General features: G+C 45.1%; 1 protein-coding gene across 1 annotated transcript in view; it reads right to left on the bottom strand.

The window, feature by feature from the left end:
- METTL24 (methyltransferase like 24) overlaps positions 1–14,181 on the bottom strand; it is a 52,080-nt gene that overhangs the window by 20,674 nt on the left and 17,225 nt on the right. The window contains exons 2-3 of the mRNA XM_086608116.1: positions 8,892–8,990; positions 4,957–5,096 (exon numbers count right to left, since the gene is read on the bottom strand). Coding sequence (XP_086464242.1) covers positions 4,957–5,096; positions 8,892–8,990 — 239 coding nt within the window. The remainder of the gene's footprint in view (positions 1–4,956; positions 5,097–8,891; positions 8,991–14,181) is intronic.

The raw sequence follows: 14,181 nt of genomic DNA, 5'->3' as shown, positions 1-14,181 counted from the left end.
CCTCTACTCTGCCCTCGTGAGACCTCACCTGGAGTACTGCGTCCAGTTCTGGAGCCCCCAACATAAGAAGGACATGGACCAGTTGGAGAGGGTCCAGAGGAGGGCCATGAAGATGATAAGAGGGCTGGAGCACCTTTCCTATGAGGACAGGCTGAAAGACTTGGGGCTGTTCAGCCTGGAGAAGAGGAGGCTCCGGGGTGACCTTATAACGGTCTTCCAGTACCTCAAAGGGGCCTACAAGAAAGATGGGGAGAGGCTGTTCAGGAGGGCCTGTTGTGATAGGACAAGGGGTAATGGTTTTAAAATAGAGGGAGGTAGATTCAGATTGGATATTAGGAAAAAATTTTTTACTATGAGAGTTGTAGAACACTGGAACAGGTTGCCCAGAGAGGTGGTGGATGCTCCATCCCTGGAGACGTTCAAGGCCAGGTTGGACGAGGCCCTGAGCAACCTGATCTAGTTGGAGATATCCCTGTTCCTTGCAGGGGGGTTGGACTAGATGACCTTCGAAGGTCCCTTCCAGCCCTAACCATTCTATGATTCTATGATTCTATGTCTTTTAAATATCTTCTTGGCTACAGAGTCGGAGTTGCACACAGTCCCCTGCCATGGGGGTAACGGTTGGCTTTCAAAGCAGCAGGAACAGCACCCTGCGGAGGGGCTCTCCTAGCCTGTATGTGAGCGGAAAGGAAGGGCTCACTGGCACCGCTCCCCGCCAGCAGCAGGGCAGGGATGCTGACCCAAGACGCTGACCCAGGAGATAGCGCAGCACAGCAGGGAGCAGCGTCCCTTGGCTGTCCCCTGCTCCCAGGGTTCGCAGAGGGTCATGGTACACAGAGCCTCCCACTCGGAATAAACACTGGGCTGCAGCTTGCACTGAACGGAGCATCACACCGGCCCCCACGTCATCCTGGAGCACAGCAAGCACCCAGGTGGCACAAAAGCTGCTTTGTCTCCTCCACCATAGCTCTAGTGAACACCTGCACCTGATCCAGCACAGTAACTGCAGGGACTCCAGCTCCCGCAGGGACCACTGAACAGAGTTGTAAAAATATGCAGTTAAGGTCCAGCTTTCCCTTTCTGGGTTTTTCCCCCCGCCACGCATCCTTCTCAAAGGAAGATAACTGAGCTCTGCAGCTTGAGAAAAAAGAAGCATCCTCTGCCTGGATCCTGAAGGCCCTACACTTTAAGATCCACCAGAAAGGGCCTGTATACAGTGTTGCAGCGAGACTCTCTAAACCTCAACTGGTAAGTTTCTGAAATCCTATTCATTTATATTATTCCAGCTTGAGTGCCTGCCCATGGTGTTTGTAACAGACTTAGCTTTACCTAAGCAGATTTAGCACTAATAACTAGAGCTCACTAATGCATATGGCAATTCTGTGTCACACCGAGAAATCCTGTCCCCTAAGGAAAAACATTGCTGCCTCCCAGTAGTGGAAGCAACTAATACTAATCTAAAAAGATCTCCAGACGTTTCAGACACTGCTCGCTCTCATTCACAAGTAGCCTCTTCTATAGCATTCAAGAAGGCAAAGCCTAAGCAGCATGTTTTGTTCCATTTTTAATGATATATGGATTTAATTCAGGATTCCTACTAATCCTCACACTGAACTTTCACATTTGTCCTCCATCCATCCTCTCCACAGGGAATCTTCTTCATTGGTAGCAGCTGCTCCCCGTTTGCTCTTCATGAACTGTACGAGATAACAAAAATGTTTAAAGGGGATTTTTGTCTTACTCGGAACACAATTACTTTTCTGCCTGTCATGAGCTAAAGGAAGTGAGTCTGACAGAAGAATTATGCACTAATGAGCTCCAAAGGCTGCAGAAGGAATCTGGAGGACTGAAGACTGCTCCTCCTTAACCTCAAATATTTCTCTTTTATTTTTCACCTGTTTCATGAGATGCATTATGGTTGGGTATTTACTGCACATGTGTATCTGATGACTGATGGGAGAGTCAACACCCATTTCAATCTCTGCTAAGCCCTACTGTTCCATCAGTACAGAAAATCTCTACTGTACCCAAACCAGCACCACACTGGTATACATGCACTAGCTCAGATTTGTTCAAAATCATCAGCCAGTTATCTTTGTGCTGGACACTTTGTGCCAAATCTGCATTTCCTAGCACAGCTGAAATTAACTCTGCATTGTGTCTACCAGCCAATTGTCATTTAGCCCCAGCCGGCAGCTAAAGTACCACACACCCACTGGTTCCTCCATCCCGGTGGGATGGGGAGGAGAAAATGTAACAAAAGGCTCGAGGGTTGAGACAAGGACAGGGAGGGATCACTCACCAATTACGGTCACGGGCAAAACAGACTCAGCTTGAGGAGAAAAATCAATTTAATTTGTTACCAATCAAATCAGAGTATGATAATAAGAAATAAAACCAAATCTTAGAAACACCTTCTCCCCACCCTTCCCTTCTTCCTGGGCTCAACCTTGCTCCTGATTTCTCTACCTCCACTCTCCCAGCAGTGCAGGGGGACAGAGAATGGGAGTTGCGGTCAGTTCATCACACCTTGTTTCTCCTGCTCCTTCTTCCTCAGGGGGAGGACTCCTGACACTCTTCCCCTGCTCCAGTCTGGGGTCTCTCCCACAGGAGACCGTCCTCCATGAATTTCTCCAATGTGACTCCTTCCCACGGGCTGCAGTTCTTCGCAAACTGCTCCAGCGTGGGTCTCTCCCATGGGGTGCAGTCCTTCACCAACAGACTGCTCCAGCATGGGCTTCCCACGGAGTCACGGTCCTCTTTGGGCACAGCCACTCACTCCAGCATAGGGTCCTCCATAGCTGCAGGTGGGTCTCTGCTCCACCGTTAACCACCACGGGCGGCAGGGGAGCAACCTGCCATCTCACCATGGGCTGCGGGGGAATGTCGGCTCCGGCACACCTCCTCCTGTGCCATCTTTGCTGACCCTGGTGTCTGCGAAGCCATTTCTCTCAGATCTCAGCCCTCGGTCCCCACCACCATGCCAGGCCTGTGAGGTATACCAGCCACGCTGCCACCAGGCAAGGGGTAGCAGCCCAGTGAAGACAGCTGTCCACGTGGGAGGCTGGGGGTCAGCCTGTGCCTCCCCCTCTCTCTCTGCTGCAGCTTCCCCAGCAGTTTGGGTTTCTTCACTTCTTAAACATGTTATCACAGAGGCACTACTGCCATCGCTGATGGGCTCAGCCTTGGCCAGAGGCAGGTCCATGTTGGAGCTGGGGAAGCTTCCAGCAGCTCCTCACAGGAGCTGCCCCTGGAGCCCTTCCCCTGCTACCAAAACCCCGCTGCACAAAACCAGTACACCAATTCAACAGAAACACCATTCTCAACTCACACTTGGCCCATATCAAAAGGGAAGAGGGATGTTAAAATGGGAGCTTAGGTCTAATATTAATGATCATGTAATTTGAAGGGCAAGGTCTAGATTAATTCCACTGAACTTTGGGTACTTTGCCAGGACACCCAAGGTCAGCAGGCACGCTATCACAGACTTCCTCTATAATCAAAGGAAAGCTATACCTGCCTCCAGAAGGTTATTTAGCTTAGTTGATTTTCCACCTAAATGTGCCCGCCTTTCCCTGCTGACTACTAGAAGGAGTCTCGGGCAACAAGCCAGTACTACAGTCGAGCAGGTACTCTGGACCTAAGCATGGGATAATACAGCATCTCTCCTAAGTTTCACAGGAATGTGAAAAACTGAGAAAAAAAAAATCATGTAAACCTGTATTTTTCATTAAAACCAGCATCATTTGAAATAGATTGCAAGGAACAGAATTCAGAAAATAAGGAGCCACAGTAGTCAAGAGGAGTTTGTTCTCCGTAGGTGTGACTTGTCTCTAAAGGGCAGGTTAGTGTTGTTCTGCCACAGAGCAATGCAGCTGAACAAGACCTGAGAGCCCCTCACTCTCTGAGAAGTTTGGTCTTTACAGCTCAATCCAAACTGGAGCCAAACGTAAGCCCACTCAAATAAACAGAAAATACTCCCTCTGACTGCAGTGCACTCTGCATCCACTTTACGTTAATTGCTGGTGATAACTGTCATGTGCTAGTCACTGAGAAATGCCACCCAGACACAGTTCCTTCCCATCCACCACTTCTACACCCATAGCAGTAAAATCACAGAGGTAAACTGTACTGGTTCAAGGGAGACAAAGCCTTTCAATACACCTCTAACCTAAAGCTGGCTGCCAGGACAGCGAAGACGGTATTATTAGGTAGCAGCCACGTGGCGATGGGTGCGAAACGAGCTCCACATCCCACTGATCATTCTCCTAAGGCACCCATGCCTTGATGAGTAATGCCGAAGGCCAGTGGCCTGACCTCCCTCGTCCTCCTTGGAAGCAGAGTGTTTTATTAGTGGGGAAACAGGCTGCATGTGTGGTTTTACTACCCGCGGAAAAAACACTTGTTCTGTGAAGAGTGAAAACTTCCATCTCAAGTGCTGTAAACATCATAAACACTACACGCATTTAAAAATAAAGCCGCAATTGCCTTTGTTATTATCACTTCAGCACATGTCACCCCTGAAGTGCTTAGCAAACACACTCTCATATGGAAATGTACTACTCTGTCCCAGGGGTAGTTAATGAAGTTTTATAAGTAATGCTGCTGAAGTACCTGGCAATTACGCAAGTCATTTCTGCTCAGGGAAGATGCTATATGCTTCTCAGTTTATCTCATTAATTTCCATCTTCCTCTGTGTGAGCTACCACTTCACTACTCACCTTTAAGCAATTTGTTTTCACACTGGTATTAAAGTGAAGAAAAACAAAGACCCTCAGGGAGAAAGGTTTTTCCCTAAAAACAGAGTTTACAGAAGCACATCAACACGTAACAAACACAAACAAGCAAAGTCTACATTTTAAAAGACTACCTTGTTGCAGCCTGTGTTGTGTTTATAGGGCTTTTTGAAGCTAGGTGCCATAAAACAATCTGCTGTCTTTTAACAAGAGCGCTTACCCAAGGGAGTAGAGACGGCATTGCTTGCTTCTGATTCGATGAATGAGGCTAAACCTCTCGTCAAGACAGACTGACCAGGGTTTCTTTGCAGTTTCAGAGTGCCCTCTCAGGCTGTTCAGGTTCATGTGTTCACATGAAATCTGTTGAAATCAAAGGATGTTTCATTTTAAGACATGACTTTTAATTTGTTTTTAATTTGCCTTCAGGGGAAAGAGTGGAAAGAAGAAAAATGTTAATTGGTTTCATTTAAATCTGATTGTCATTCCGATACACAGCTACGGAGATTTGAAGATTTTTTTCCCTTGTTCGCCTGTTCTGCTTGGTGAAATTTGAGGCTTACATAATCCCCCAGAGAGCAACACAGTTTGACAAGCAAATAATTAAGCATTAGTACTATACCCAAAAATTGATTTTCCTGAGAACAAGTTATTTTGACATTAAAATGTTTATTGTTTTTTCTTTTCAGTCCTTGGAGTGGATTCTGGATCCTGAATAACATTAAAATCACGGCAAGATTCAAGATTTTAATCACAAGTTGCAGTGTTACTGCAATGTGCACTGTATACCTTACCTAGAGTGTCCTGCATCTCAGTTCCAGAAGGGATTTAATCACTACCCGAACATATCCCCTCTCCAACAACAAAGGGATTTAAGCAAGTGCTTAACTAAACAGAGGAATCATAGAACGTGTGTCTATGCTGTGCTGGCTTAGACATCCAGAGTCTAAAGCCAGGATAAAAACACTGCCAAGGGAGAGGAGAGAGATCCTGCAGCGAGAAACGCTGTAAGTCAAAGTCTTCATAAAGACCAAGAAAGCAAAGACTAAAAAGTGCTAGATTCATCAGAAACCTGGAAGTGTCACAAATCACTTGACGGAGAGGTGAAGTCAGCTTCGCCAGCAGCTGAGCAGCAGCCTTCAAGAGCTGAAACACAGTAGTGAGCGTCTGCGCCAAGGAAGCTCTGGCCCTGGTGAGTGATGCTGTACGGAGGAGCCCCTGCCTGCGGCACGGGCTCCGCCTGGCAGCTCAGGTCAGTGCTTCACGATCCTCTTCCTCCAGACTCACTCTGGAAAAGGCAGGCATGGAGCTGGGGATTGCTGCAGCCTTTCCAGAATCTGGGAGCCAGGGTACAGCAGGCAATGGAAAGCCAGTGCCATTTGTACAGCTGTCGCCGTACCAGTGCTAAGGAGGTAATGGGAAGCAGAAGTAAGCACCAAAGCTGTGGCTGCTTCTGCCCAAGAGAGGTTGTGCCACACTGTATCAGCATCAGCTTATTGTTGGTTGTTGAAGGGCTTTTCAAACCACATGCAGCCTGGCCATCAAATTCACGGGTTGCAGGGCACAGGCTGCTAACACACAGATAGGAAAGCAAAGATTGAGAAGAGCTGCAGGACCACAGCTGAGCTATCATTACGAAAAGTTGCTCTTTGGACTCAGTACCAATCCTGGCTGCAGGGATGGGAGCTGGCACTTCCAGAAAGCCAACAATAAAAAAGGAGGAAAGAACAGTAGTAGGGACAAAACCAGGTTAAGCATCAGTCCTGAACTGACTGTTCCCATCTTGCTCCTTCCTTCCTCTACACCAGGCTGCTCAGGCTCAGCTCTCAGTTTTAGCCAAACTAAAAAGCACAGGTCTGGCCACACTTAGAATCACAGAAACAGAACAATTTTACACAGGGGTAAGAGTAAAAACTGGAACCCAGCCTTTGCTGTGGTAGGCACTCTCCACCATGTGCCTTATTATAAGTAAATAAAACTCATTCTTTACGAAGCTTAAGCTCTGAAAGATCATTATCTGGAACATTACATCCAAAGAGCTGCACGCTGCATCACCACCTCCCTGCTCCTGCTCAGCTCTTAATTCCCATGGAAAATTCATAAAAGCTAATATAGCATCTCTTCATGCTGCTCTCAGGATTCCCTAAGTTTTAAGCAATGATTTGCACTGCATCCCACTGCCCATTTCCCTTCAGTCACATAGCAATCAAGGAATAAATGGCATTGCAATAACAAGCACTAATTTTAAGACACAGAAAAATAATGTGCTCTCTACAGAAAAGTAAGATTCTGCAATGCTGCTGCTTAATTGACTCATGGCATTATGAGCAATTACAACACTCAGAATTCAGAGCAATTTTAATAGCTCTTGCTACTTAATAGCTCTTGCTATAAAAAATACTGAACTCTGCCTTTAGCACCATCACCAGTCTGTTGTGTGATTTACAGACCCTGATGCACCGAGCTCACGTCCTGTTCTGGGCTTCTACTCGGTACCATCATACAAACAACAGCACATGTACGATGGTTCTCCTGATCATTAGATATTAGCACCTGAAAAACCTTCTTCTGGCCACACTTCAACCCTGCTGACACGGCAACTTCCCTCTCCAGCAGTTCGAACCATTCTGCGCTAATGGCAGGGAGCTGAACTCAGGCACAGTAATTAGTAAACACTTGCTCAGCAAACAAGGAAAATGAGATCTTATGCTCATCTACATAAGCAGGATCCCATTTCCAGAAGTGCTCATACCAGTCATGGTGTTATCCCGTCAGTTATTAATCCTGTAACATCTGACAGATCAGGAACAAGGATTTCTCTCATTTTTTGTTTTCACTTATGCTTGTGCCCCCCACCAGGGTCAGTTACTCTGGGAACGAAACTTCTCGATTAGTGTGTCAGAAGCAATAAACTCTCTGCTAATTGATGTCCTTGTAGGCTTTGACCCAACTAGTGGAGTTTAGCAGCATCTGCCACTGTTTATTAAGTCACTGAGATGAAGCATGTTTTCAGCTTAGCATGCCTGCCGCAGCCTGAACTTCTGTACCACAAAACAAGCAGCTCTACACACATCTCCTGCTGTCTCCACATGCATCATCTTGCCTCCTGTCCTCTCTGTGCCGGCATGAGTGGCGGCAGAGACGTCATTTTCTTGAGCATTTAGCCAGGGGTACCCACAAGCTGGAGGATGAGTGAACACTCTGCTCCCCTCCTACTTACCACACCATCAGCACAGCAGCATATTTGTAGATGTGTTTCAAATGAATCTCTTGCGTCAGCCTTGAAAGCATTGCATTAACAAAGAATTTCATATGTGAATGACATTTCAGCAACATTAGCACCTAGGCTTTTCGCTGTTTTCCAGTGTAAGCGGTGGTGCAGTTAAATTTGTATTCAAGGGTCAATTGCTGACAGACCTGGGTACCGGAAGCAGCTGCCCTGTTAGAACTGTGGGCATCCAGCACCTTTTCCATTCTTTATTTCAGGAAATGCATGCGTAAATGCTGTTGTGCAGAAGTGATATCTCCATTAAGACGCGATGACCCAACTTCCACAATATGCTGAACCCTGGAAGTATCTGTCAACACAATCTGGATTTGGAAATGTCACCTTTGAAAAAGCACATAAAACCACTAATTTTCCAGGTCATCATTTTTGTACTCAAAATATCAAGATTCTATCAGTACCATTGGGACAATTTGCTCAAGTTAGGGAATGACGCCTTGTTCTCATTTTACTGAGAACCCCAAATGTATCCTTTTTAGCCAAAACGAGCCTGGTTATTGCATTATTATTGAGAGGTGGAGAGGCTGAATACACTGTTCTCTTGCTACAGAGTGTTCTGTATTCTTCTGTGTTTGAGAGAGAAGGAGAAGGAGAAAAACCGCGGGAGAGGAACCGCATCTGGAATTTCAGTCATATCATATTCCTGTCAAGAAACGAACCCATCTAGAAATAAAAAGTAAGGAAAAAATGCATTCCTTCTACTCTATGTTTTGACCTTTACATTCCTGTTGGCAATCACTGCTAGGTTAAGCAACTTTAAAAATAAAGCTGTTTCAAACCTAGTCTGGTGTGAGGTTAATTCCTTATCTGAGAGGGAACAGCCTGTGCCACGCAAACTGTTTTCTAAACGGAGACTGAAACGAAAAACCTACCTGGGAAGTGCTAATGTACTTCAGGAACCTCAAGGCCTCATAGTTGAGAGAAGGAGTTGGACTTGCCCATGGTTGTAGTTCAATGTGCCATCTTACAGTCTGCAGAGCAAAACAAAACACAAAACACCTTAAAAGAACTGCATTAATTTATCAGTACAAGCATACAACGCAAGGGCTAATAAATGAAGGGGGTTTCATTTCAAACAAAGTTTCCTAAGGGCTTGTCTACACACGAAAGTAATTTCAGAATAAAGTAGGGTTTGAACCACATTGAAAGAACATCTAACTATGATTTATCATTATCAGCTTTGAAAGCAGATGTAGGTAATTCAGAAAGAAAGGGCTCTTCATCCAGGTTACAAGTGTCAACATAGTTATTCTAGGACACCCAAGTAAGCCCTGGCTTGTAGAAACACATGAGGAAAACCAAGATCCGAGTAACTAAATCCTCTAGAAAAACATCTGAAAATAGTGAAATAATTTTAGGTTTGTATCTATCACGTATCTCTGCTTGAATGACCACAGAAAAAAGAACTTGGATTGCAAACACTCATCACCAAAGGAAACCTCAGCCAACAATCTCCTTGCTTCTTAAAATCTAGATTCAATAGAAAAGCAAGCTTCTTGCGGTCTTTGAGAAAAGTCCTCTTCCTTTCCCATTTGTTTGCCTGAAAACACGTGGCTGTGGCTGCCAGTAGCCCTATGACTCTTCATTTTCATAGTCCCGGGGAAGCAGCTTTGGTGGATGCTTTCTGCACTCCCTGCGAGGCCCCTCAGCTCTGAACCTCGGGAATCCTGTCAGCTTTTCCAGCAACACTTCCCACGTAGATGGAGTGGGACAGAAGAGGTCTTTCAGACACGTGCTTGCAGAGCAACAGGGCTCTGCGCTCCCATCTGCGCCACCTTCTACCAATTCTGTCTGCTTTTGTCACACTACGAAGTTTAGACATGTTATCTCTTGCCCTCAAGTAGATATAAATACAAGCACGGTGTTAAGTTGTACTAAATTAAGATTGATTCCTCATGACTCTTCATCTTGGAGCTCCATAACTCACTTCTATGGCTGGGCAGGTAGTATCAAGCTTCCCTTTAATCATCCCCAATTAACCAAGCTCCCACAATGAGAAGAATGGGTTTTTTTTCCCCATAAGTTCATGCTGACATTCAATACAATACCAAACAGAAACCCCATTCAGGATTCCCACAGGACCTTATTTCAAACAAAGCCCTCAAAAACATATAGGAAACAGCAATTAACTGCAGGGGATGGAGGCAGATCAGAGAGGCGAGGTGCTGAGCCCCCGGACAGGACTGGCCTGTGGCGTCAGGAGAAGAGCCAGCATGGTGACAGCAGGGATCCTCTGATGTCAGAGAGGAACAAAAAAGGAGGAAAAAGAAGGAAAGAAAAAGAGAAGGCGGAACTAGAAAAGAAAGACCAGAAGACCAGACCAGATGGAGTTTGCCTTGAGTTGATACAATAAATTGGTATTTTTGCAGCCTAAGTAAACATAGTCTGGAGTGAATGTGAGACAGGAGGTCTGCACGAGGTTTATTTTTCCTTTAAGGTTTGCTCTTTGGGGTTTTTTTTACTGTAAAGAGATGCTGAAAAGGACATTTGAGCTATTTTTTTTTTCCTCAGAAGCAGAGAAAAGTAGCATTTCCCACCCTGAAGCTTGTTACCCGCAGCAGACCTGGGCTCCTATACCCTGCACAGCACAAGGCTGGAAGCAAGCGAGCAAGCAGGCTCTGCAGCGGCACGTACCCCAGACCTGCTGACGGCGGAAGGCAGCCTGCAAACAGCTAACAGCAGGATAGGTGCATGCCGGGGAGGGAAACGCGTGTAATCTTTCAGAATGAGTCACAGTTCACGTGGCTGAATAACGTTTGCAACGACAGGAATGCTGCCATTTCAACAGGCTTGAAAGCTGAAATGAAAATGAAGACTGACAATCATTTTCAGGCAAAAGAAAAAAAAACACCCCAGACACCTAAACATCTGTGCCCAGTCATTCTGAAATCCATTTGTGCGAGAAGTAGTTCATTAAGTAGGGGAATTGCAGGGTGGCCGCTGTGGCACTATTCAGCAAGAATTGCCTCTGCACAGAGTTGACAGGGAAGAAAAAGAAAAAAAAATCCCTATAATTAACCACGTGAATGAGGTTCTTTTTCAGCAGAGTGCAATATCAAAGGGGCACTGTGGCTTGCTCTCAGGTTCTTAAAATCTTGAAGATGACAAACTGCCTTCCCCTGTCTCCAAAATGTATCAATAAACACATGAAAATGAAGACTAAAAACCCCAGTGACTTAATAATGCACTTTCACTTGAAGAAAAAAAAAAGAGGAAAAAATAGAAAGAGATCAACCTTTTTACATAGTTCTTTAAATTTAGGAGCACTACATAAATGCTACTTTTGTGACAGAGATCAGACCCAAGCTCCTGTTTGATGGCATTGCTTTTGAACTGCTTCTCAAACTTCACACTTGGTCCCTGGCAGCCCATTTCCGTTCACTAACGAATACATCAGAGAAGTCTGTTCCTCACACCTGCTAAACACCCCTATGGGGCACTTCAACACCTACATTACAGTAAGATTGACGACGACGAACGGGGGTGAAAATCAGTACACCTCTTAGACCAGGTATACCCTCCTAGCAGGTAACTCACTGATTTCGGTGATGCGGCATGGGTTATATTCAGGACTCACAAAACATCCTCCTGAAGAAGCCATTCCCTAGGTACATCGGTAGCCTTTGCTTACAGTTTTTCAGGCAATTTTCAGCCTGTTCCATAGTGTTTCCATGTAAGTCTTCTCAAATAAACTCTGCAGATAAAATGCACCCGATCCCTGTGAACCAACTGCTCTATGAACTTCTGATTTATTCCCGATGAACACGTTCCTTATTTTGAGGTGGTTTTCCCCTCTAGACTTTGCAATTTTATTTCCTCAAAGCAAACCTGACTGTGGCATCATGATTTGGATTTTCTCACTTGTATCACAGAAACCTCTAGAGCAAGGAAGCAAGAGCAGGTCCTTGTGGCTGCTATACAAAAGCAGGCTGAGGAGCAGCTCCTTTCACACGGGGCTTCTACAGCAGGTACACAAGAGGAGCAGAGGAGGTATTACAGTCCATATTATGCAGCTTTGGATGTAAAATTCAGATGGATCTCCCCAAGGTTGTCCAGGAGGAGCCAGAAAACCGGTTCAGACATCCTGCATCTCTGGCTATCGCCGTCGCTGTGCTCTCTCTTCCTATGAAAAGGATGCATCCAACAAGACAACATGACCGTGCTTCTCAAACACCAATGTATCCTGATACCACAATATGAAGAGATGACAGTACCTGAAAAGTTACAATGCTACTTAAAAAAATCATAATGAATATCTTGAAGTATCCCTCTGTTTACACTGTTTCACTTACACATTGCCTGAAATTAGCATCGTAAGAAAAATCAGTCCAGCAAGACTTATCACAGGCACTGACTTCGGCTACCCCAGAAGTGCAATGCATATCCAGAAACTGATGTCCGCAGCGATGTCTAGATTTTCACTAGATGAGATAACCACAGAGGAAAGAAAATCTTAAGGCAATGTCATTGCTTTTTTAAGAATACTGGGACTCATCTGAAGATCTGTTGGGGTTTTTTTTCCAGATACTTCACACATATGGACTGAGGTTTCCATCAGACCAATCCGACAGTAATCCACAGTGACTTTTCTCTGGAGACCACTTCTTTCTATATTTTTCTCCCTTATCAGCCATCTGTGACAGTCATCTGAAAATCCCTCAATAATCTGTAGTATATATACGGTATCATTCGTACGAAAAATCTGAAATCATAATATAAAGTTTAAATCAACATGTGCAAGAAGCTCACAAACTAGCAGGTGTAAAATTGTAGGTTTGCAAAATTTCTGGCTTTCCTAGCATAAACTTGAACACAGAAGTATAAATCATCGAATGCTTTCCACAATCGTACAGTTTCAGTGCACTAACTCAAACAGCTCCAGCTCTCCCATCCGTTCTGTTTACATTTGAAAGGGAATTAGTGACTTTTCCATACTTCCATCTTTTTTAACTCAGTAACTGTTTCTTCCCTCTTTTAAATCTCCTTCCTTTCTAGCAGCCTGTTCAAATACAGAAACATATTAGCCATGTTTATAAACAAAAAATTGGGAATCCCATTGCCCTGCCAAGCAGTCTGTTGCTTCCAACAAAGAAACAAAAGACTTGTCGATACATACACAGATGTCTTAAGGCAAAAATATAAAATCCTTTGATTAAACTGTGCAAAAATAATTTTTTTACTTTCAGGCAAGACCAAATGTGAGCGGAAAGCACTTGTGGCAATAAACTCCATCAGTAACCATAAATATTTGCTAGCCATAGAAACTCATGACATACATGTCCTCACCTCCAATCCTACTGTCTGTGCTCTGTGTATCACCACGCTCACTCCTTGTGGAAGGGTACAGTGGAACCAAGCTTGCTCGTGGGAAAAAATTTGCAGGGGTTTTATCAGTTTAAAATGCAATGGGTAGGATTCAAATTGCAAAATTTCAGACATCTACAAGGGAAACGTATGTTTACTGGATCACGTTCCCGAAGGCTAGCCCTCATGAGAATAGATTGCTCCTAGATATGATTTACAGGGCCTGGCCATCATTTTCTTTGGGCTCCCTCTGGAGCACCTGTGGCCTTAAGCATATTATTTTGTAGTGGTCTTGTTTTGGTTTTGCCCTCGATTCATAGAATCATAGAATGGTTAGAGTTGGAAGGGACCTCAAAGATCATCTAGTTCCAACCCCCCTGCCATGGGCAGGGAAATCCTCCACTACACCAGGTTGCCCAAAGCCTCATCCAACCTGGCATTCAACACTTCCAGGGATGAGCCATCCACAACTTCTCTGGGCAACCTGTTCCACTGCCTCACCACCCTCAATGTAAAAAATTTCTTTCTTAATATCTAATCTAAATCTACCCTCCTTCAGTTTAAATCCATTGCCCCTTGTCCTATCACTACACACCCTTGTAAAAAGTCCCTCTCCAGCTTTCCCGTAGGCCCCCTTTAGGTACTAGAAAGCTGCTGTAAGATCACCCCGGAGCCTTCTCTTCTCCAGGCTGAACAGCCCCAAATCTCTCAGCCTGTCTTCATAGCAGAGATGCTCCAGCCCTCGCATCATCTTCGTGGCCCTCCTCTGGACTCGTTCCAGCAGCTCCATGTCCTTCTTGTGTTGGGGACTCCAGAGCTGAACGCAGTATTCCAGGTGGGGTCTCACGAGAGCTGAGT

The sequence above is a fragment of the Tauraco erythrolophus genome, chromosome 2, assembly GCF_009769465.1.
Source record: "Tauraco erythrolophus isolate bTauEry1 chromosome 2, bTauEry1.pri, whole genome shotgun sequence".
In the NCBI taxonomy this organism is placed as follows: Eukaryota; Metazoa; Chordata; class Aves; order Musophagiformes; family Musophagidae; genus Tauraco; species Tauraco erythrolophus.
This window is presented reverse-complemented; position numbering and strand designations above follow the sequence as displayed.